Source organism: Plodia interpunctella, chromosome 6, assembly GCF_027563975.2.
Source record: "Plodia interpunctella isolate USDA-ARS_2022_Savannah chromosome 6, ilPloInte3.2, whole genome shotgun sequence".
Lineage (NCBI taxonomy): Eukaryota > Metazoa > Arthropoda > Insecta > Lepidoptera > Pyralidae > Plodia > Plodia interpunctella.
Window position 1 is genome coordinate 5029448 of NC_071299.1, and position 22801 is coordinate 5052248.

The following is a 22801-nucleotide window of genomic DNA, read 5'->3' on the forward strand; positions in this document are numbered from 1 at the left end:
ACGAAAACAGTATACGAGTATTTACCGAAAATATTGCTTCCCCGGGAAATATAATTATGTTTCTTGTAAGCGAAGTAGTTGTACCTACTAAAACGTTGAAAGAAATATCAAATGTGACAAGTTTATTATTGGAAACACGTGGGAAATATTACACTAGTTACGGATGAATTCCACAATAAAACACACAGTTCATGATATGTGATCCACGATGCGTTTTCGAGGGTTAATTAAACAATTGATATAATTAATTATCATATTTTTACTTATATATTTTTACCTGTGATCCACAATAAAGATGATTTGATTTGACATATTAGCACTTAAGTAATCAATTATTATTGGTAATTAAATATCGTTTTTCTATTCTATGTAAGTGTTTAGATCCGTTCTACAATAAAACGTGAACATAGTAAAATATTCTACTAATTAATAATCTGAACGAGCGACACTGCAATGGTCGATTCCCTTATGGTTACCGAGGTTGAACAAAATGGCTGTTGCATTATAAAGACTCTTAATTTACAGTCACTAGAGAAATTCATGTGGATCGTTATTTATTTTCTGCCAATTAATTTTATGGTGTACAGAATTTTGAATTCTTAAAGATTTTCTTTTTCATGATATTTTTGTCTGTTTAATGTAGCAGCATAAATTTATATTGCTTGTGTTCAAAATATTAAATTCAGTTAGAATGAAGTAATTATATTTTGAAGGTTATTTTAAAACTATCTTAATAATTCTTGTCTGAATCAGATTCACGAGTCCTGATCTATACCTGCTTTCTCTGCACGACTCGTCAATTCTGCATCATAACGAATTAAGCTAAGCAGCAGTTTGTTAACCGGCCGCTGTAATTAACTGCAATTCGTGAGAAGATTAGATAATATTCAATTTAGCTACACGAGACACGAGGCTATGAGATAAGTGGTTAATTTATTATACTATACGTGCCAGATGAAGTTGTAAAATTGTTACGCGCGTTTCGTAACTCACTTAAAAATAAGTATACCTTTGTTACACTTCCTTATATTGAAACATTGTTTGGTTTACAGGGTATTGCCAAAGTTCTAGTTGGTTTTAATAAAAACAAAACGTTGTATTTTGTGAAAAGTCAGGTAAGATTTTTCTTATTTACTTATTAAGTTTTATAACGTTTAGGTCGTAGTATATTTAGTAAAATGCTTACATAATTATCATAAAATTTGGTTATTATTGCATACCAAGTTGACTTTCAGTTCAGAAACATAAATTCCAATGGGTTTAAAAAATATTAAAATATTTCTACATACGTTTAAGATTAAAAAATCTTTTTTTTTTTAATTAACGGCACACAGTCAAGATTTTTAAGCATTATGTAGGCTCCACAGCCACACTGCAAATATTTCGTCAAATTTTGCGGTTTCTACGTACATAGCTTGTTTTTCCTTGCAGTAAATACAAACTACGCAATGTTCGTGTATTCGCGTCGAAATATCTGAGTTCGCCGATAGTGTGGAACCGGCGTTAGGTGTTCAATAATGGTATGCTCACAATGTGTTTGGAATAAGTATTTTTACACGAAATTACTGTCTCTAATATGTAATGGACAACACGCTACTTCTCGTGACGCTAAAACTAATATAGATTTTATTGTCATGAACATTTACAATTTAAAATATTAGAAATACGACGTTTGTCGCTTTCATATCGTTTGTCACTTGATGATCTATAAAATCGGAAGGGTAATAAATAAAATAGAAAGTTAAGGTTTCACGCGCTTTATAGTTGTTATGGAGAAATTTGGGTTGGATGTAGACGAGGCTCAAGGGACAAAAACGTGTATGTCTGAGAGACGTGTATATTAATGGGGTCATGCATGAGAGGAGAAAGCTCCTGGCTCAGTGCTATGTCTGCAATGAGCAACTGCATTCACAAGTGTGTACTTAAGTTAAATATTCATTCAAAAATATCCAGCTAACAACCTAATGTTTCTTAAATTACATCTAAGTTACTTGTAAAAAATTGGCGTGCAATGCACATTATACTTCGGCACCTTATATTATATTTTTCTTGATGAATGGTACTGTTTTTCTTACTGACTTCTATTTAAGTACGTATATCCGATATCTTGCTATTATGATATCGGATGTCCTCTTTATCGCACAAAATAAAATTAATCGATGATAATATTTATCAGTTGTCACCTGCAGTGTTTATGTAATAAGTACTTACGTTTCTATTACACTTTCTAAAATGGATTAGATAATTTTATTTAATCCAATAGCGTCGGGACGGATGGCCAGCGTGAGCTCGCACGCCTGCTTTTTGTCACTGGATATTCGAGCACGAAAAAGATACGTGTGATAGATAGCCGCAGATTCGTGCACGAAAACGTTATATGAAGATAAGCTTCCCACGGTGTACTAGTATTTTGATATTAATTCACTGATACAAGAAAGAATGATGGGTATCATGCTGTTGATTTATTAGAAACTCTAGCGCCTATGTATTTTGACATTTGTAGTAGTGTAGTGTAGTGAAATATTACATCTTGTGTAAATATTTTATTTCACATTATTTATCTCGAAAACTTTATTTACCTATTTAATTAGATTAATGCAATATAACTACTAGATTTAATCTTACCTTTATAAACGAAATTTCCTGCTTTCCAATAACTTGTGTTTGTTAAATCTGAAACCAAATTAAATATATTATTTTCCGAAAATAAAGTGAAGTCTCTAACGTTTCAGTTTCCACAATCTAAAAAGTGTTAACGAAATCTATCTCGATTTATATAAGTATATTAAGTTAAGGCGCTACTTAAGACTGGTTTGTTATCAAAAGTCGATCCCATCAAACAATATCGGTGAAAGTGGGAGTAATCGTATATATCTTACGTGGACTTCTTACGTAACTAGGAGTAAACCGGTGCAAATATAAATACAGATAAAAAAATACTTTTTTAAAGTACCAAACGAAAGAACCGTTTTAAGTAATTGTTACACAGGCCACATTTGCAACTGAGATTCACAACCAGTTGCCAAATAAGAACAAACATTCTTGAGACTCAAACCAACTTGTTGAAATAATATTATTTGTAAGTTGTACATGGATATTGGAACTAGTCTCCTCCACAACCTATACGATATGATTAAATATATCACAAGTAATTAATACCAACCAAATCTATAAATACCTAGTCACCAACTCAATATACTTATTTCTTATATAAATCATTAAAGTTACTATTGCTTTAACTCAAATAACATCAGATATCACATTCAATAGTCATGCAAACAATGCCATTTTATTGCTATTGGATAAGGCATGAAAGATAGAGGTTAAAATCCTATTACGTTTACAACCATTGAAATTAGTTTAAATTAGAAACGTGGTGTTTGAATGATGTCTACTAATAGTTCCCACAACGGCCGAGATAAAGTTCCAAATTAATTCTCAAACTTGATTAGTTTTATAGCAGACGTGAATATTCAATTTATTGATCAACAACTATAGACACGATAGTTCGCCCAAATTCATCGAACGTAGTTCGAGAACAAATTCGATTTATACTTATTCTAATATTCGAAGGAAAAAAAAACAAACATTGATAGATAAAAAAAATCAAAACAGTGTCTATTTTGATTGCGTCTTTGAACTATGAGTTGGTCATGTCCACGTGCCCAGTGAGTCCTGATTGTCATTTTCATTAACCTAAAAAGGCACAAAATGTATGCTTTCAATATCAGTTGTGTAGCATTAAAAAATATCATCAGAATAGTATGTCAACATTTAAATAAACTTATTTGCAGTATAGCATTAGCAAGAACACGGCTTTTTTATATCTTGGCGGGGTTATTACGTCAATTCTCAGTAAGTAAACATGTGTAAACATACAAGTGTTGGCTAGCAGCCTACATAGATTGATAACCTTGTCTATATCATACCCACAGATTAAAGATTAAAAAATAAACACAGTTTGGGATACGATAAAAAACATATTATTTATATAATTTCATATCCTTACAAGTAAATATATACGAGTATCTTTTCTCCTTTAACCTTGGCGGGCGCTACAAACTTGACTTTTTATAGTCCAATCATAATTATTTTTTAAACTTGTTTCAGTTTTAGCGCCTTCGTTTCTTTCCAATTCATATTAAGGTAGTATAAGGTATTTTTATATACTGGGTCAGAATATAGAAAATTAACACCGACAACATTTTCACAATAAGCTCAGTACCTACATTATCCTAGTATATATGATACTTACAATAACTAAAAAAAATGTGTGATAAGAGTGATATTATTAGAACTTGGCGTCATAGTTCATTCAGCCCAAAATACCTATCCAATGATGGATCACACATAGCTATTGGAGGGTGGGGCCAAACTCCATACAAACTCTGGCATCGTCCTTTTTCATTTCGGGCTTTATTTCGTCATACAAATCTGCTACGGTTTAAAGAACACTGTATATATAGGAGTGATTTAAATAAGACATGATTAGTAAAATATGAATGTTGGCTTAGACGTCTTACACTCTAGGTCAGGCTCAGCGGGTAGCGAAAGTATTTGTTTTCTCCTGAGACAGACTCCGGCGCCGGCTCCGATGTTAACCGTATTGAATTTCTTTTTCCACTTGTTTAATGAAAGTTATTAGAAAATTTATTACTTTTAGTGATTTCTGTCAAGATCGCTTTAAGTACTATAGTTAAATTACAATTTTTTTTTGTGTTATACTTTACTAGCGACCTTGTTCAAATGACGAAATATTGAATTTCGTAGTCCAAAGAATACGAAATTCGTTCACTATATATATTCATTTACTAGGTCGTTATTAATGGTAAACAACAAATGAATAATGAGAATTAGCATAGAGTCCAAACATACGAAACGAAATCACGTACTGAGCATTGCCAAATATAACAAAAAAATTAGAATATTACTATTCAGAATTTTTATTTATTTTATTTATTTTTTGAACGGGCAGCGAGCTTAGGACGCCGTGTATGCCCACAGACACAATAGAATTATCAATAGAAAATTGCGTTGCATCAATACGGAAACCGCTGTGCAACCCAACGCATTGTGGAAGATATTATGCTTGAGACACAATAGTTTGGAAGCGTCCAACTAGAACCTCTCCGTTATGAAAGTTATGTCACCAATTGAGGACGTGAGTGCTGGTCATTAGGCCACAGTGAGGCCTTGCGGGACAAAGAGGTCAAAGACACCTTTTATGCTTCATCATCATCATGTTAAACATGGAAGTGCTTGTTGTGTGCTCATGTCATATTTAAGAGCAAGAGTTACGTCATATCATGGAACTACATGACATGCAGCTTGTTTATGTTACTGCTACTGCTTGTTTACGTCTTCTGAACCCGACTTACATGTTACACCGCCGAATTTTGTTGTTAGTCGTAAAAAGAGGGCTAGAACGGATGACTATATAACTGTACCTGAATTTACCTCCTGTAAGGATGACATCATGAAGTCAATGACAGCACTTTTTGCTGCTTCCGATAAGAAGATGAACGAAATGTTAGTGAGTATTAAGGATGTTCAGGGTACTAACCGCGGCATTTTGGACTCAGTTTCCCTATTAGCGGAGCAAAATGAACAGTTAAGAAAAGAAATTGAATCACTAAAACTTCAGGGTAGAGAGGATAGGGAATATATTGCTATACTTGAAAACAAAATTGAGGACCTTCAAATGTCAAATCGTAAACAGAACTTGGAATTGAAAAATGTTCCTCGAAAAGAAAATGAATCGAAGGAGGACTTGGTAGAAATGGTTATCAACTTATCAAAAACTATTGGATGTGAAGTTTCAAAAAAAGACATAAGTGATATTTACAGAGTACGTGGTAAGAAAGATGCTCCCAAGAACTTACCAATTGTGATCGAAACAACGTCAACTTTTGTGAAGACCGACATTATGAGGATGGCGAAAAACTTTAATATAAGAAATAAAACGAAACTCACCGCTAAGCATTTGGGTTTCCGAAAAGATGAGGAAGTCCCTATCTTTATTTCCGAAAATCTGACGAGTAAAGGATCGCGATTACACTTTTTGGCGCGGGACCTAGTGAAGAGTAAAAACTATAAATTTTGTTGGACAGCGTATGGTAAAGTCTACGTCAGAAGAACTGAAAACTCTCCTATCATCATCATAAAGTCGGAAGCTCAATGTCAGGATCTTATGAATGCCACGTGACTAGTACTTATTTTTATTCTATGCTTATTTTGTTCTATTTTTATAATATTTAAATACACTTTTGATTCTGTTTTTAAAAGTAACATGCACACCCACACATACAACATACACACTTGCAACTCTGGTAAATACTATGTAGCACTTGCCACCACTAAAAATACGTCTCAATTACAATTTTTTGAATTTGCTTTGAAATTGATATTTTTTTCTGAGAACAGTCGCTTGAAAATAAAACTGATCTTGGTTAAGTATGGGCTTATTTCATATACTTTTTGTTATGGATAATCGGCTTAATACTATTTCAGATTTGGACAGTCTTGAATTTCCACCTGCTATAAATTGTAACGTCGAAGAATTTCACAATCACTTTCAAATTAAACGTAATGATTTCACTATTATCTCTCAAAATATCCGTAGTGTTTATAGTAATCTCGATGACTTTATCACTAATCTAACTCCTCTTAAATTTACACCAGACGTCATTATTCTCACAGAGTGCAGATTACAACGTGAAGTACCGATTCCAAAGGTAAATAATTATTCTGGAGAACATACTACTGCTTACATTAATCAAAACGACGGTGTAGTTGCATATACAAAAGACTCACTAAAAATGAAAGTCAGAGAAGTGAACTTACAGGACGCATCTTGTTTGCAAATCGACTATCAAAATCATATTGTCCTTGGAGTTTATAGATCTCCGTCAGTTATCAACGCTACACCATTTATTGATTCACTTAGCTCGCATTTGGAAACTATAAAAAGTAACAAAACTATTGTTGTAACTGGTGATATAAACATAGATCTAATAGAACAGGTAAATGAAACTGCTTACAAGCGAAATAATAGACATAATTACCTAAATATGCTTGCTTCTTTTGGTATAACTATGGGTCACAATTTGCCTACTAGACTTGAAGGTTGTCTCGATCACTTCATGATTAAATTAAATAACAATAGTAGTACAACAGCGCAAATTGCGGTCCTAAACACCTCTATAACTGATCATGTAATGATCGCTTTGGCTTTGTCACATATAAAAACGAATACGGTAGCTCCTACAGTTAGAAAGGTTATTGACTATAATGAAGCCCTACAAAGCCTAAAAAAGAAAGACCTTTCCAAACTCTTACTTTGTACTAATCCTAATTTGCTATTGAATCAACTTATTAAATCAATCTCTGACTCATTATTAGAAAATACAAAAACATCCCATATCCCTAAAAGTAAACGTATTCTTAAGCCCTGGATAACACCAGGTGTGCTTCGCTGCATAAGAAATAGGAACAAAATGCAACTAAAAGTTCGAAAAAATCCCAATGACGTAACACTAGCAATCATCTTCAGACGCTACAGAAATTTTTGCAACCAACTAATAAAAAAACTTAAAAGGACATACGAGAGAAACTTATTACATTCATCCGCTAAAAATCCTAAAAACCTATGGAAAAATATAGCTGAGATTACTAATCATAAACAAAACAAATCAGACAACACACATTTACTCAGCATAAAACAAGGACCTAAGGAATCAGTCGACTATATTAATAAACATTTCGCTAATATTGGAAAAGAATTGGCTTCTAGAATATCTCAAACGTCCAATAGCACAGTAGACAGAGGATCGGTTTTAACACACTTTAGTCAACCTAACTCGTTTGTGTTGATGGATACAGATACAGAGGAGGTTGAAAGTATTCTCATGAGTCTAAAATCCTCGAGTGCTCCTGGGTGGGACTCCATACCTACTCACTTTTTGAAACTAGCAAAAAATGAGATAGTACCAGTCTTGACACACATTATTAATCAGTGCTTTGCGGTTGGAGTTTTTCCTGATTCTCTCAAAAAAGCTATCGTAACTCCAGTGTTCAAGAGTGGCGACAGAGACAGTATTAGTAACTATAGGCCAATTTCAGTTTTAAGCGTATTTTCTAAAATCATTGAAAAAATTATGAATAAGCGACTTGTTAGCTATCTTAATAAATACAATATTATATCTGAACGGCAATTTGGATTTAGACAAAATAAATCGACCGAAGATGCCATTTTAACCTTGTCAACGACTTTAGTAGAACAATTAGATAAAGGCAACAAATGCCTTACGGCATTTTTAGACTTGAAAAACGCATTTGATACTGTCTCTGTCCCCATACTTTTACAAAAACTGGAACAAATTGGCATTAGAGGAATCCCTCTAAAACTATTTACAGATTATCTAACTAAACGAAGCCAATGTGTTAAAGTTGGGTTGCACATTAGTGAATCCTCCAGTATTGACTTTGGAGTTCCACAGGGGAGTGTACTTGGACCCACGCTTTTCCTAATCTATATCAACGACTTACTCAACCTTCAATTGACAAATGCCAACATTATTTCATACGCCGATGACACCGCAATCATCTTTTCTGGCAAAACATGGCAATCGGTATCTGTCGATACTCATAAAGGTCTGACAAATGTTGACACATGGCTGAAACAAAACTTATTAACTCTAAATTCTCTTAAAACTAAGTACATGTGTTACACTATTAACAAATCTACTCAACCCCCGCAAGACTTTAGTATAAGCATTCATCACCCTAACTGCACTGATTCCAACATTTTCTCTTGTACGTGTCCTAAAATAGAAAAAACATCTTCTATCAAATATCTCGGTGTGATGTTGGATCAACATCTGACTTGGCATTCACATATAGAAACAACCGCAGGTAGACTACGTAGACTAATTTGGATATTTGTTAAGCTTCGCCATGTTGCATCCAAAAGTCTTCTCAATACGATTTACATAGCTCTTGCTCAATCGGTACTTACATACTGTATTACCGTTTGGGGAGGTGCCACTAAAACAAAATTCTTAGACGTTGAAATAGCCCAAAGGGCCCTGTTAAAGGTGGCTTACTTTAAACCTAAAATGCATCCTACCACAAAACTATACTTGGATTGTAACCTACTGACTGTGCGTAAACTTTACATCCTTCATTCAATTCTAAAACTTCACAAAACACTGACTCCCAATCCATCATATCTATTAAAACGAAGAAAAGTGGCCATAGTGACTACTGGTACGGGCGTCAGGACAGTGTTTGCAAGTAGACAGTATAACAATGAATCAAAACGTATATATAATTTAGTCAATAAAGAAATATACTTTTATTTGTTACCTAAATTTACTTGTAAGAAACTGATAACTGCTTGGTTGAAGGAAAAGGACTACGAGGAGATCGAAAAATTATTTGAACGTGTTGTGTAATACGTTTTTGTTAATCTTACTTCCTCTCCTTCTTCTTTGCATGTTCGACTTTCTTTAACTTATTTTTGTCAAAACATTTATTTCGTTAATAGGTACTTTACTATTACTGGCTATGGAAGAGCGTGACCTCCTGATACAGGTGTTTTTCACTTAATAGGAGGTCACAATAACATGTAATTGATGTACCAATTTTGTTAAAGAAATAAACATTTTTCATTTTTTTTTTTTTGCTAAAGTTGCAAGATTGAACTGTGTTAATAACAATGATTGTGTAAACTATTGATATGCACGGAAGCACATTCCTTTTTCATTCCTGCTTATCTCCTTGTTTGTTTAAAGTTACTTCTCCATCATCCTCTCCCAATAAGCAAAATATATATTATGCGTGTAATAATAACACTTCCTATTACGTCCAAATTGGTCGACGTTATTTATAAACAAAACAAACTGTAGTACCTGCATCACATTCAATGAGCGATAGTAAAAGAAATAAAAAGTAATGTGATATTGTTCTCGTAAGTAGTAGTGCCTTTTGCCACGTCTTCAATACGCTATCATTGTGAATTGACTGTAGGCAGATTATACCTTAACAATGGTATTTTGCTTAATACGACAATACATAGATACGTTTATTTTAAATTAAAATCCCTTTTTTGTTATTTGCAAAAGATTAGATTATACCCTACTTCAACAATTACTTTTATGAATTGAAAGATAGTTAGATTCGAGAAGATACACACATTCTTCCTTTCTCTAAATGAAAGTTAATTTCAATAAGATTGAACTAAAATTGGAGCAGAAATTTAATTTTTTGCCTCGATGGACTTTGTAAATTAGAGTTAAAATGAACCTTATGGATAGATATAAAGCATATCTGATAATGTTAATTCATTGTTTGGAAATTACACAGGAACTTGAACTTCATCTTTCTATGGTGTGTTACTTTATACGGTCTGACACTAGATAGATTCCTGAGTCACAGGAACCCTTGACTGGAATAACAAATTGCTCATTGTCCACTATATTTGGTTAAAATTGCACAGAAATGTAAAATGTAGCAGATGTTCTTTTGTATTTCTGATTGTACATACCCATTTAAGCAGAATAAATAACTTTGTGAACGAATCGAAATTCGATCACTAACTCTATTCTAATCTTTAAACCAAGTTAGGATTCGTACTTAGGAATCTTCATTTATAAGTGGAAGTAATCGGATATACGAGTATGTAATAGATCGGTGATGGTTACTCCAATACATTTTGTGCCGTCACGCAATACCTTTAGATAGAATCTTTGCTTTCAGTCAGAAGATACGAGCTAACGTATCGTTGGCAACGATCGCCGATGCTGTAATATTTAGCAGTGAGGCTAATTCTTGTGCAATGCGTTTACTTACTGACTACATAGCTTGTACTGTGTATCAAATGATAAACTTGTCTAGGCTGAAATGACGTTACTGCACTTTAATTTGACAAACATAGAAGTATTTATAATGCAAGACTGTTTGGAGGCTTTTGACATGGATTTAACACGCACGGATCATCTTTCTAAATCTATGGGAATTAAAGACGAAAAGAAAGAATAAGCTAAACAAAAACAGAAGAAGACTAAGAACGTTATATTAAAACTTATCGGAACGTGGTAATGCACTTTGTAACACAACACGACAGTTTTATTAAAAACCTGTTAAAAGCTAGAATATGAAAAGGCCAAGAAGGCCTATATCTTTAGACAAAATTAAGAAGAAAGTAAAAGTGATATCTTACAAGGTCAAAATAATAGCTAAAGTGAGTAGTATACATGCGATACAAGAATTTTAAGTGAGTGGGATACAAGAATTTTACTTTTATAATATAATTGGATAAGGTCTTAGTCATACTCAATTAAATTTAGTTATTACAACAACAACGCTTGGTACAATATTGAGAATTCCAATTTAGGCAATGCATTGGTGGCAATCAGCGTCATGGCACAAGCCGAATGCTGCTTTTTGTACCATATTTTGTGGGTAAATTTATAGTTTATCCATGAAAAATGTATTTATTAACCAAGCGAACGAAGCGAGCGAGGTCTACAAATCAACTTGGGGCAAAAATACGAGTACATTTTTTGTATGTATGTGTTTGTAATGCGATAACTTTCGAACCGCTGGTCTGATTTTGATGCATATATCCACCACACTAAATATCGATACCTTGGGTCATCTTTTATTTCGAAATAAAAATACTAGTTGTTCGCCGCGAACTCAGACCTCGCGAACACAATAAATGTTTGATGAGTTTTTACAAAATTGTGAATATTTCAAAAACTTCTTAACCAGTTTTGTTGCCTCACGAACTTAAAAATTCTATTCACAGATCCTACATACCTCTTAAATTTCATCAAAATCGGAGAAACGGTCCCAAAGTTATCGCATTACAAACATACATAAACACAAAAAAAAAATTTTTGCTCCAAGTTGATTTGGGTAAAAATATTTTGTTGAAAAGTAATTAATTAATTTACCTATTCAAAACCATGCTAAATCAAAAGAATGTGTAATTTTATATCGCTTAGGTATTATAAAAGTACATACACGTTATTTCCTCCTATTACTCTATCCGTTTCATTAATTAGTAGAATAGGTTCTTCCAATTATACATTAAAAATTAGACATTTTATACATTAAAATTTCTTGATGATAATTACAGATGAACTTTCTAACTTTACTGCCTTTTCACAACATCTCCCACATTTATTACATGAAAACATTTAATAGCAGGTCGTTCTTCCTGTAATTCTATGGCGGTCGTCCGCTGAGAAAAATGGAAGTATTACAAACGTCTCTCAGTCGATTCAATTTGCGTAACACCGCTGTTAGCGCGTGTGAACCACGTTATTATTAATAGGAAATATTCCAGTCGCAATTGACAAGTGCTGTTTATTTTTACTTAGAAAGTTTGTAATTATGTGACAAGATAATAATTCATAATTGATCACTAATTTAATACAATGAAACATTTTTTCGTTAGGATAGTAGCATAAGAGTACCTATAGGGAATCTTACTAATATTTATAGATACACTTATCAGTTCGATATAATCAACTGCACTATTTGTTAAGGTTTAATTTATATTGGCTCTCTATACGGGACGATCCTCGCCCATTTGGGTGAGGATCGTCCCGTGTAGAGAGCCTGCGTGGCTATTCCGAATAGCCGTCGTCCAATCGGACGCTCCTAATTACTGCTGGAAAAATTAGTTTCTCAATGATCTATGGAGCCATATTGACAATGGCTGACGACATTTGGTACAAGACCATAACAAATAACGTCATGTAGTGTGGAGTGGAGGCCAAGATCCACAATTGGATCGCTGCGCCGTAATAGTAAGTAATTCTAAAAAATAAATAGACACTGAATTTTCCCCTTACGAAGAAGCTTACACTTTCGCGCTTTCAGATTTTACATAAATCATTTTAAATGTCCATTTCATATATCGTAAAGCAGTCTTACAATAATGTAGGTCGTTAAACGATACAATTACAGCTTCCTAGGGCAAATTGGGAGAGTACGAGAAAGTCCAAGAAATCACATTCTACGAAGAAAGTAAATGAAATAAAAGATAATACCTTCTTTGCATAACTTCCCCTCTTCTTGGTCATTTTTTGGTCTTACTTTATTTATGACGAATTGAGGCAAATGTTTTCTGTATTTTTTTTTGTAATGATTACGAACATGTGAATGTAATTTAGGTATGTCTACACAATATTTCTTCATTTCACCTGACTAATGCTTATATTTTAGAGCATGCTCTAATGTGTTATCCTTTTCCTTTTTGTTTTCATTTACCTCATACTGGGTATCATTGTCATAATGTGGTTGCACATTTTTCTTCATCGGAAGCAGCTGATCAGTGATCTATAAAATACATGAGTCAGATTCAGTAGGTACAAAAGACTGGATACAAAAGGGCACGCGTTAGCGAGTGACTTTTTAGGACACGACAAAAATTTCGCCAGATTGCTGTATCGACTCTTAAACACGAAGATAACAGATGAGATCAGGGACTTTTACAAGGAAATGCATTGAAATGAGTTTCGGAAGGTTCTGGTGATTAGAAAGCGATGCGTTTTGCAAGCGGTCCGCAGAGCGCAGCGCCTTACTCAACGCGCGTGCTCCGGCTGCCTAGTGGACAAGTGTTGTGCAACTCCCGCGTAAGGACCAAAACATTGATTGATTGGATCATGAACACTCCTCTATTCGTCGGACTTATAAATTGTATTTGTCCCAAAATATCGAACTATTATGTGTTTTTGGTGTAATTTATAGAGACAATTTCGTCAAAATACTGCATTTCCCAAGAAACAAATACTTGCGAATAAAGCCATTTATTACGCACAGGTGGGATTAATAAGTAAACTAACTAACGAAAACTAACCTTGCTACATAAAACGGACACGAAAATACATAATGATGAAAAAATATTGTACCATACCTAAATCACATACGCATATATGTAAATTAAATCACATACGCATTAATCTATTACGTCCATAGTTGGACTACAGGTAAAACCCATCAGTCTCACACCACGTGGCCGTAATATGTGGAGTGTTTTGTTTTATAGGACATGTACAAAACATTTCACCCAAAACAATAGAGGTAATCCCAAAGGATACGAAGTCGCAATCACTAGCAGGTAAAAACCTACGAAAAGAGAAAACACTTTAAAATATTGACTAATGGAGGAAACAAGCAATATTTTAAAGTATTTATATTTATATATAAGTATACGATATATGAAATGGTAAGGCACGATCGGCTTTTTAGAAAATAAATTAAAGTTTATTATTATTCTCAAGCATTTATATTTACATAAAATCTTTAAGATCATTCTTCAGATTCTTGTGGCCTCTTTAGCTTGCTTATATACATTAATTTCATTTTGAGTTTTAAAATAGTGAACTCACCATTTTAACGAATTTTTACATCGCAACGAATGAAATAGGTTCAATTGCTAAAGAAATATTTCATGTCTGTATGGTACATATTCATTACGAACGTATGCATATTCGATCAAATTGGACTAATGGAGTGATGTTTGTATGACTCCAATCGGAATGCAGTTAACGTAATGACCAGTTTTCAGCGGTTACGTGTCTGGCCGCCGACTGAACGCTTGAAAATCACAGCGATGCGTACGCGCAGTGTTTTTGCGTGCCGCTATAAATCGGAAGCGTTTCCTCTACCGCCACTATTGACATAACTTTGTCTGTGCACAGTTTTAACATTGGACTCAATACCTTCAGTTATATCATCGAATTTGAACAAGTACAAAAGAATAAACATATTTTGCTGAAAATTACCGCATAGTTTGTGGTAGTACATTATGGTAGCAGTGCTACGGGCTACGGTAGGCTGCACAGATCTTGTGTAAGACGCTACTTAAAACTATGTAGTTATTCGTCGTTTATCGTTGAAAATTATAAATCATCAAATGCTAATTAAAAGAATAATACATCGGGATATCATTTTATAGTACTGTTATAGTTATAGTCATTGTAACATTATTTAAATTTGTAGGAACTTACCAGATTCAATTTTTCAATTTCTTATGTTCACTCTGTTCTTAGCTTCCTTCAAAGCCCGAACACTTCCAGGGTTCACACACGTAAATTAATACGACGAGTTCTACTTAACCGTGTCCTCTGATTTAATAGTCATTTATAGTTCAATATTCATGTATTACATCGGCAGGAGACAATGCTGCGGGTATACCTTGAATGGGAATGGCTTTAAATGGACTCACGTAATTTCGGAACGTTTTCGACTGTTGTAAGACTCGAGGTAGTCGAACATGCGCGTGCGCAGGTCGTGAAAGTGGTGCGCGGACTGACAGCGGCGCATCGCGGGCGCTGCCTAGACCAGCCGCAGACGCACACGACCACCCGCTTTCATTACAAGCCCTAGCATCATCAAACGCTCCTTAAGTATTTTCTCAGACCATTGACACCGGCAACACCCATGTCTTGACAATTGACAATCATTTTAGAGATTGCTGACGTACTAAAAATAAAGCTATTAAAGCAACATGAAACTAAGACGATGCAAGAGAAAGGACGTTTATTGATAGTAGGTTTACCAGTTCAAAAAACCTCAGTCACAATTTATCAATCTTGTTGAAGTATGTACTCTGCACTTAATTGTTGTACTTGAAGGAATCGCCTGGTGATTCAACTCATAAACCATAACTAAAAAATTAAAAATATATATGCTCTTCCGAAGTAGATAATACGTATATATGATATTTTTAAACAATGCGTAAATATTTGTAACCTATTTCCAGTTTAGTCAATACCAGTTCAAATCACATTGCACCATTTGAGTTCTCTACCCTCTGTCATTCCGCTGCATTTCTATGCCAAGGTTATATTTTGACCATCATGTTTAGAAGTAAGCTTTACGCTCTGCTGGCCCTTGCCATGCCAAAATACTTTTCTTAAATTCTATTTAGAAATATTTAGACTTAGAATTTCTGCTTTACATTTTTTCGATAACTATGAAAAATGTTTATCATACTTACTAATTATTTTAAGCATAGTTAAATAACGACTTATTTGACCTTTTTCTCTCCAATATGAAACAAAACCACCAAATATTTCTCTAATATTCCATTAGGAAAGTGCACTAAGATCTAAGTACCGTATTAATATTAAATAATAAATTATAATAATACTCGTATCATAGTATTTTTATGGTATTAATAGAAAATACCTTTCAGTATGGGCCCTGATGCAAATACTGGTAGGTATAGCAAAACATAATGCCTAAATAATATACCAGTGAGAGAGAGCAATATACATAAAACTATCTAAATACATGATGGAGGTGTATATAGGTATGTTATTACTTATGAATCTACATGCAATCACCAATATTGTGTTCATTGCAATGACAAAGGCGGTCGAACCATTGCAGTATCTACATTGCAAAATTTGGTTACGAAAATGTTCTTTTTAGACCATCCTACCTATGTTCAAAACAATAGTTTCTGATTGCTCTTGCAATAGTATAATGATGCTGTTTATGTTTAATGACGACACTACGACCCAAAATGTGGACTCTTCAGACTGTGAAACTCACAGACACCTTTCATAATTTTGTACCTAACTGAATTACGAAGTCTCTATTAATGCATAAGTATAGAACTATTTCCCCCTGTTCCGCCCTATGTTTGACCGGATCTTTAACTATATCTTTTTTACATTTAACCAAAATCAGCCCAGCGGTTTAGTTATGAAGGCGTGACAGACAAACAGACAGAAAATCAGAAAGACAGATTTTCGTTTAATATGGAACACGGAGTACAAAAGTGGTAAAGAAGTAAAGATATATATAATCCTCTGATTGGACATACTATGGTGATTGATAGCTGCATTCTGGGACTTCGCTGCCATGGGAAGGGCCGAATAAAAAGTATCCTATTTCACTCTGCAAATAATGCTGGTGAAATAATTTGTAAAATCAGTTGAATAGTTCTGAAGATTAAAAATAGTTCTCGCGGCAATAAATAGCATGTCACTCTCCAACTACATACCTATCTTCACACTAAATATTACCTTGAAAGAAGGATCAACAGAGTATCATAATAAATATATATATTTACAATATTAGTATGGATATCGAAAAGTTAGAGAAATTCTTCACTGATAGCCTACCTTTGGCACAGCAAAAATTCTTGCATACCTATTGTGTGTTGTTGCTTGCCCACATCTTATATATTAACTTTTAGGTCACTGGACTCAGTAAAATGAGCGTCTTCCTACGTGTGCAACTCCATCAGATGCACCGCAACAACATTATATCACAGCTCGGTGAGTGCGGCATTACGACATGATAGATACTTGCTCCACTTGTATGATCCATTTTATGCCCTAACGAATGCTGCGCATAATGTAATATTGTTTGCATTAAGTAGGTATGAGGTTTCTCGAAGCATCGAAGAAATAAAACGAGCACTATAAACACAGGTTCTAGCATTTGCTTGTGTATTTGAGAAATACTTTTTGTATATCATATAGGTAATGTTATGTACGTACCTAATACGCAAAAACAACAGGTTTTGCTCTCCGAATAATATACTTAACTAATACAGTCTTTTTGTTCATCTACTATTCTATGGCTGGTTTCTATCTTGAGACCACTTGTTATAATGTAAGTAAATAAACATAGCATGAGTCCTTGATAAACCGAGAGCTTCCCTCAATTAAACAACATTCAATGCCTCTTGGAAACTACTTTCAAGCTAGTACTAATGTTCCTACAATGTATGCATAAGTATATACAGTATTGTCTAATACTGTATATCGGTTGATTTTGTATTATCCTATATCCTACTAATATTATAGGTAAATATGAAAGTTTGTGAAGATGTATGTGTGTATATGTTTATTACTCTTTCACACAAAATCTACTGTGGACGGATTTAAATTATATTTGGTATATAACCTGGAAAAACAGATAGGGTACTTTTTCTCCCAAAATTCCCACGGGAGTGGAGCTCCGGGGCGCGAGCGTCAGATCTTATTACATTCAATATCTAACAAAATCATGTCCTTGCAATAAACCGTCTTCCAATAGGTTTCCTAGTCAATCGACCCTGGTGTAACAACAGTCTTTAAACTGCCATCGTGATACAAGACGAATTATACGTTTTCCAACACAATTTGTCAATCCTTCGTGTTAAAAGTGCTATGTACATTCTAATCCGACGAAAGTGGCCGTCGCCGACGACACTTGTGAAATGTCTGGAGAATGTTCTCTCATTAATACCCAATTACACCATGTATGACAGTGCATGACTAATTATTCCTCACACGTACATAGGTACAGACTAATGTGTTGTCACAATCTGATAATTCTGTAGTAGTTAATTGATTTTTTGTAATGAGACGAGATGTAGAAACAGCACATGTCTTTGCAGGTAACATAGGTACCTAATGTTAATGTATACGAGTATTCAAATTCCTAGGTAATTAGAACCTGTAGGAAGTGGAAACTCCTATGTCTAGAGTTAGTAGGTATGTGAACAGTCTCACATCGTTTTTGTTTTGCAATTATTGCAAAAATAGTCTTAAAGTCAAAAAGTTGACAGTTTATCTAAGTTGAGATAATAAAATCAGCACAATAACACTTTAAATAGGAAACTTCAAACAGTATTAGCATTTATGGTTGGTGAGGCTATACCTACATAACATTGTACTATAAAACAGAGATGGGCAAGAATAACAAATGATTTTTCGTGATGACATGCAGATACGAATAAATTATTCATAACTAATTTATTCGCGAATAAATTGGCCGCCTCGTGTGGTTTACCATAACCAAGGCGCGAAGATCGTTTGACCACCGAACCGAATAAGGCGGGGGAGGTCAATTGACCACACAAATAAAAAAGTGATCCTAAGTATAAGGGCGGCGTTTTTCGAGGGACAAAACCCTAAAAATGTGTCCTGCCAGATGTATGAAAATGATGACGTCACGATGTCATGATTTTTTAATCGTCGCCAATTTATTTCCACGTATAAAATATTATTCGAATAATAATTTATTGCAATAATGCCCATCTCTCTGCTATAAACGGGCAATCTACCTCTCCTAAGACACTTTTTGGTTTCAAATAGCCATCACTATTAGACTTAAAAATAAGAGCGATGAACTTGCATTCCTTTCTATTTTCGAAATATCTAATCAGATTTTTTTAAATATAAAAAAACAGCTTTAAATAAATAAATTATAATCATTACTATCCAAGAGTAATCATATTGTCGGTGGTTTCAGCATGCAGCTGATGATTGCTGGCAGTAGAGGCTGGCACCAGGTGGTGAGGCCCAACCAGGCAGTGCTGCAGGGAGCACCCGGAGTCCACCGTAGCCCCGGTGTAAATCACGCAGTCTTGAAGAACACAGCTATTCAAACAAAGAAGTATAAATACATGGGCAGCACAAGGGTTGTTAGGTTGTCATTCAATAAAATTTAGCTCAGTAATATATAGGGGCGTAGGTATATCAAACCCAAGGTTCAAATAGACTGGGTCCAGCACTATTTTGGCATGAAGTTCACTTTGAATAAACCTTATTTTGTATGATTTTATCTGTATTTGTGTCTAACAAAGAACAAACAATAGTAGTTTTTAGTTAAAAATTTTTTAGGACCCCATCTTAACCCCAAGACTTGACCCCAAGATAGCACCTAGAAGATTACAAAAATAAAAGTATTTTTGTAATCTTCTAGGTGCTATCTTGATATAAAAATAACACTCTCATTACACATTTCAGAAATTTTCAATAAATTTTGTTAGCCATTATAATGAAAAAATGTAACTTACCCTTCTTTGATTGTAACATTGTTCATCAATATACAATTTGTCAGCCTAACTTTATTTTCTATAGTGCAGTTGGGCCCAATAAATGTACTCTTTATAGACGTCTTTTCACTTATAAAACTTTTCTCTCCCACAGTACAGCTTTCATCTATTTGTTTCGTTTTTACTTCACTGTTAGGATGAAATCTTTCTTCAAGGGTAGAGCCCATTAGTTCTTCCCATTTTGATAATATCTGTAAACACATAATTATACATATCAATAGTTATAATGGTAGTGTGTAGTGTGAATGATATTAGTCACGTTTTTGTAATAAATAACTTTATTATAAATGAATAAAACTTTTGAAAACAATTTGCTATGTGTGCAAATCAAGGTGTTAATGGTAGCTGGTGGGAAGCTGTTTTCAGATTTTTTTTTATTAAACAAAATGTAAGAACTTATTTAATTGTTAACAATTTCTATTAATAAAAAAAACGCTTAATAATCACATTACTCACCATGCTGTTACAAAGATAAAATGCTGACAGAGTATTTATTCTCATACCAAATGTATTTTTTGGTGCAATATGTGCATAACATCTAAGTACATCATCAAAGTACACACTCTTTGAGCCCAGTTTGTGATCATTGTATGACGACATTTCTCTAATTTTACTCTCAAAGCCAGTCTCTTGTGCATAATCAAGAACATCTTTTGATACTTCAATATTCTTTTCCGACATACCCTTTTTTTCAGCAGTAGTCTTAGGCTTTGAAAGCTGTTTCTTTATTATATGTGGTATCAATTCCCCTTTAACAGAAGTGAATTTGTTGCTCTCCACTAAATAGTTTATAACCCACTTCTTAACTACATAAACATGAGCATCAAGCAACCTGCTGTATAAAGTTGTGTCATTGTATTTTTTTATAATGATTCTTGGAATTGTGACATTTTCTTCAAAATCACTAGCACTGGCTAAGAACACAAGTCTTTGAGTTTCTTTGTCTATGCACACAAGATCTCGATCGGGTTTATTTTTGTTTTTGGGACCAGGGAGCTCAATCCATGGTTCCAAACCATTATTAAAGAACAAGGTGGTAAGAGCAGAGTCATGCTTACGATGCAGGTTTAGTAAATCATTGAGATTTGTATTGGTAATCAAATCACCAGACACAACTAAAATATCTGTATTCACTCTGCTACTGATGTGTCTAAGGGAGTCTGCTGTGCCCCAATCTTCGTCTGATGGAATTACAATCAATTCATATTTGATTTTCAAAGGACACTTTTCAAGGGCATTTATAATATTTGATAGATCTTCACTAAGTATTACCACCATTGTTTCTGAAAATAAATCAATTAGTTTATTGAATCACCAAATAGATTATTACAGTATTCATACATTTAAAATAAAAACATTGTTAACAATCACTAACTAATATTTTAAATGTAAAAGTATGTACCTATGTTTATTTGTTTGTTACAATTCAACCAATCTTCTTGGTAGTCTATGATAGGATACCTTTCATCCATGAAAAAGTACTGCTCCCATGGGGAATGCACACAGGCTTAGTCGCAGATAAAAACTAGTACCTTATACAATATTAATTGATAACATACTATAATAATCAAATCCACAATATATGCACTTATATGAACATATTTTTCCCTTATTGTGCAATAATTCATACTAGCAATATGTAAAAAACATACAATAGACAAACCTTGAAATCCAAATCTTTCTAACATATTCAATGTATACCACAGAACTGGATATGGTCCCACAGGCAAGAGACATTTAGACACCGTCCCACCAACATCGGGTAGCCGAGAGCCTCGACCAGCAGCCAGGACTACTGACTGAAATTCTAATATTTTATGCATTCTTTCCAAAGTAATAGAAATCTGCAATTAAAAAGAGGTTATAATAAACTCGAGAATAAAGCTATAATCCACACAAAAATATACAACACTGTAATAAAAACTGAACGTACCTACATGAGATTAATAACGAGACTTTTTTTATAATACCAATTTATTATATATTTTATCAAATTTAATAAAATATAAATATCTCGTCGACAAGATCAGTTCAGTCAGCACCGTAGTGTAGGGATGTGCCGTTCCGGATTCCCATTCCACGCGCGGTACCTAAACGCGGTAAATTAGGAAATTTCCCGTGAATTTAGATAATGATCCTAATTTATTCCCGCCCCTTGTTGTGTGGCAACCAAGACACGTATCGTCAATTGGCCATCCAACCAAGACGTGTGTTAATTTATCAGCAATCCAAGGCATGTATAGTTAATTCACGCGTCGTAAATGTGACAAAATAAAAAATACATACATTTCACAATTTTCCCTAACATTTCCAAGAAATGATTCCTGGCACGTTCATTTTGGGAAAGTGAACTTTTCACAGGCACGGAACGGCACATCACTATCAGCACATCACTTGTCAATATCAAAGAGATGTTTAAGGACAAAAAGTTTGTGTTTTTGGCATTTCTGTTCTCTAAGGTTTTTGGCTAAATACTCCCTGAGTAAAGCCATACCATAAAAAAAATTAAAAGTTTATGATCCACAAAAAGGCATATTACGCATAGCTCAGCGCAGATGGCGCTACTGGTGCAACTAAGGTACACAAACATTGCCAGTGAAGGCAAAATTATTGCTGATTTATACAAAACCAAAAATACATTTAAAAATAATAACACTATTTTAGGGTTCTGCATTATTTGGTTTACTGTGCTCATAACCTGATATAAATTGATTTTGACTGAAGATCAGTCTTACCTGTGTGAAGTGTTCCAAGCTTCTTTTCTACAGTTTACAGACTCGAAAATTTTACAGCGTGAGTCATATTCCAGCTTTGCCGCCTTTTGCAATGTCGATTAAAATGTTTATTTTAGGGTACCTTATTAATCCTTTCGTTATGTAACCATACGTTTCTGAAAATATACAACAATGTAGTATATTCGGGTGCCGAAATATTGTATAT

The 22801-nt window shown here is 33.9% G+C and overlaps 3 protein-coding genes across 7 annotated transcripts in view; 1 reads left to right on the forward strand and 2 right to left on the reverse strand.

Moving 5' to 3' along the window:
- LOC128670723 (pancreatic triacylglycerol lipase-like) overlaps positions 1-15409 on the reverse strand; it is a 34220-nt gene extending 18811 nt beyond the window's left edge. The window contains exons 1-2 of one of the 3 annotated variants that reach the window (XM_053746660.2): positions 15027-15409; positions 2626-2673 (exon numbers count right to left, since the gene is read on the reverse strand). The gene's annotated coding sequence lies outside the window, so the exon portion shown is untranslated. The remainder of the gene's footprint in view (positions 1-2625; positions 2674-15026) is intronic. The other 2 variants (XM_053746658.2, XM_053746659.2) reach the window with 2 other exon arrangements.
- On the forward strand, positions 5477-6205 carry LOC128670905 (uncharacterized). Its single transcript, XM_053746923.1, has one exon. It carries the CDS (start codon positions 5477-5479, stop codon positions 6203-6205), a length of 729 nt encoding a protein of 242 aa, XP_053602898.1.
- A 3805-nt stretch (positions 15410-19214) lies between the features above and the next one.
- Positions 19215-22301, reverse strand: eIF2Bgamma (eukaryotic translation initiation factor 2B subunit gamma). 3 transcript variants are annotated; one of them, XM_053746880.2, is made up of 5 exons: positions 22148-22301; positions 21525-21705; positions 20318-21144; positions 19823-20052; positions 19215-19403 (listed from the first exon to the last, which is right to left on the reverse strand). In XM_053746880.2, the coding sequence occupies exons 2-5, from the start codon at positions 21682-21684 to the stop codon at positions 19241-19243; spliced, it is 1380 nt and encodes a 459-aa protein (XP_053602855.1). In that variant the 5' UTR covers positions 21685-21705; positions 22148-22301; the 3' UTR covers positions 19215-19240. The 3 variants fall into 3 exon arrangements, with proteins under 3 accessions (XP_053602855.1, XP_053602854.1, XP_053602853.1); XM_053746879.1 differs by lacking the exon at positions 22148-22301 and adding an exon at positions 21799-22118; XM_053746878.1 differs by lacking the exon at positions 22148-22301 and adding an exon at positions 21795-22117.
- Positions 22302-22801: the final 500 nt, after the last annotated feature.

Bases quoted from the DNA above. Each gene is read 5' to 3' on its own strand.
- LOC128670905 (XM_053746923.1), top strand. From the start codon at position 5,477: ATGAAGTCAATGACAGCACTTTTTGCTGCTTCCGATAAGAAGATGAAC.
- eIF2Bgamma (XM_053746880.2), bottom strand. From the start codon at position 21,684: ATGCATAAAATATTAGAATTTCAGTCAGTAGTCCTGGCTGCTGGTCGA. The intron at 21,145-21,524 runs GTTTGTCTATTG...ATTTATTTTCAG, and splicing joins AGAAAGATTTGGATTTCAAG to AAACAATGGTGGTAATACTT. The intron at 20,053-20,317 runs GTGAGTAATGTG...ATGTGTTTACAG, and splicing joins TTTATCTTTGTAACAGCATG to ATATTATCAAAATGGGAAGA.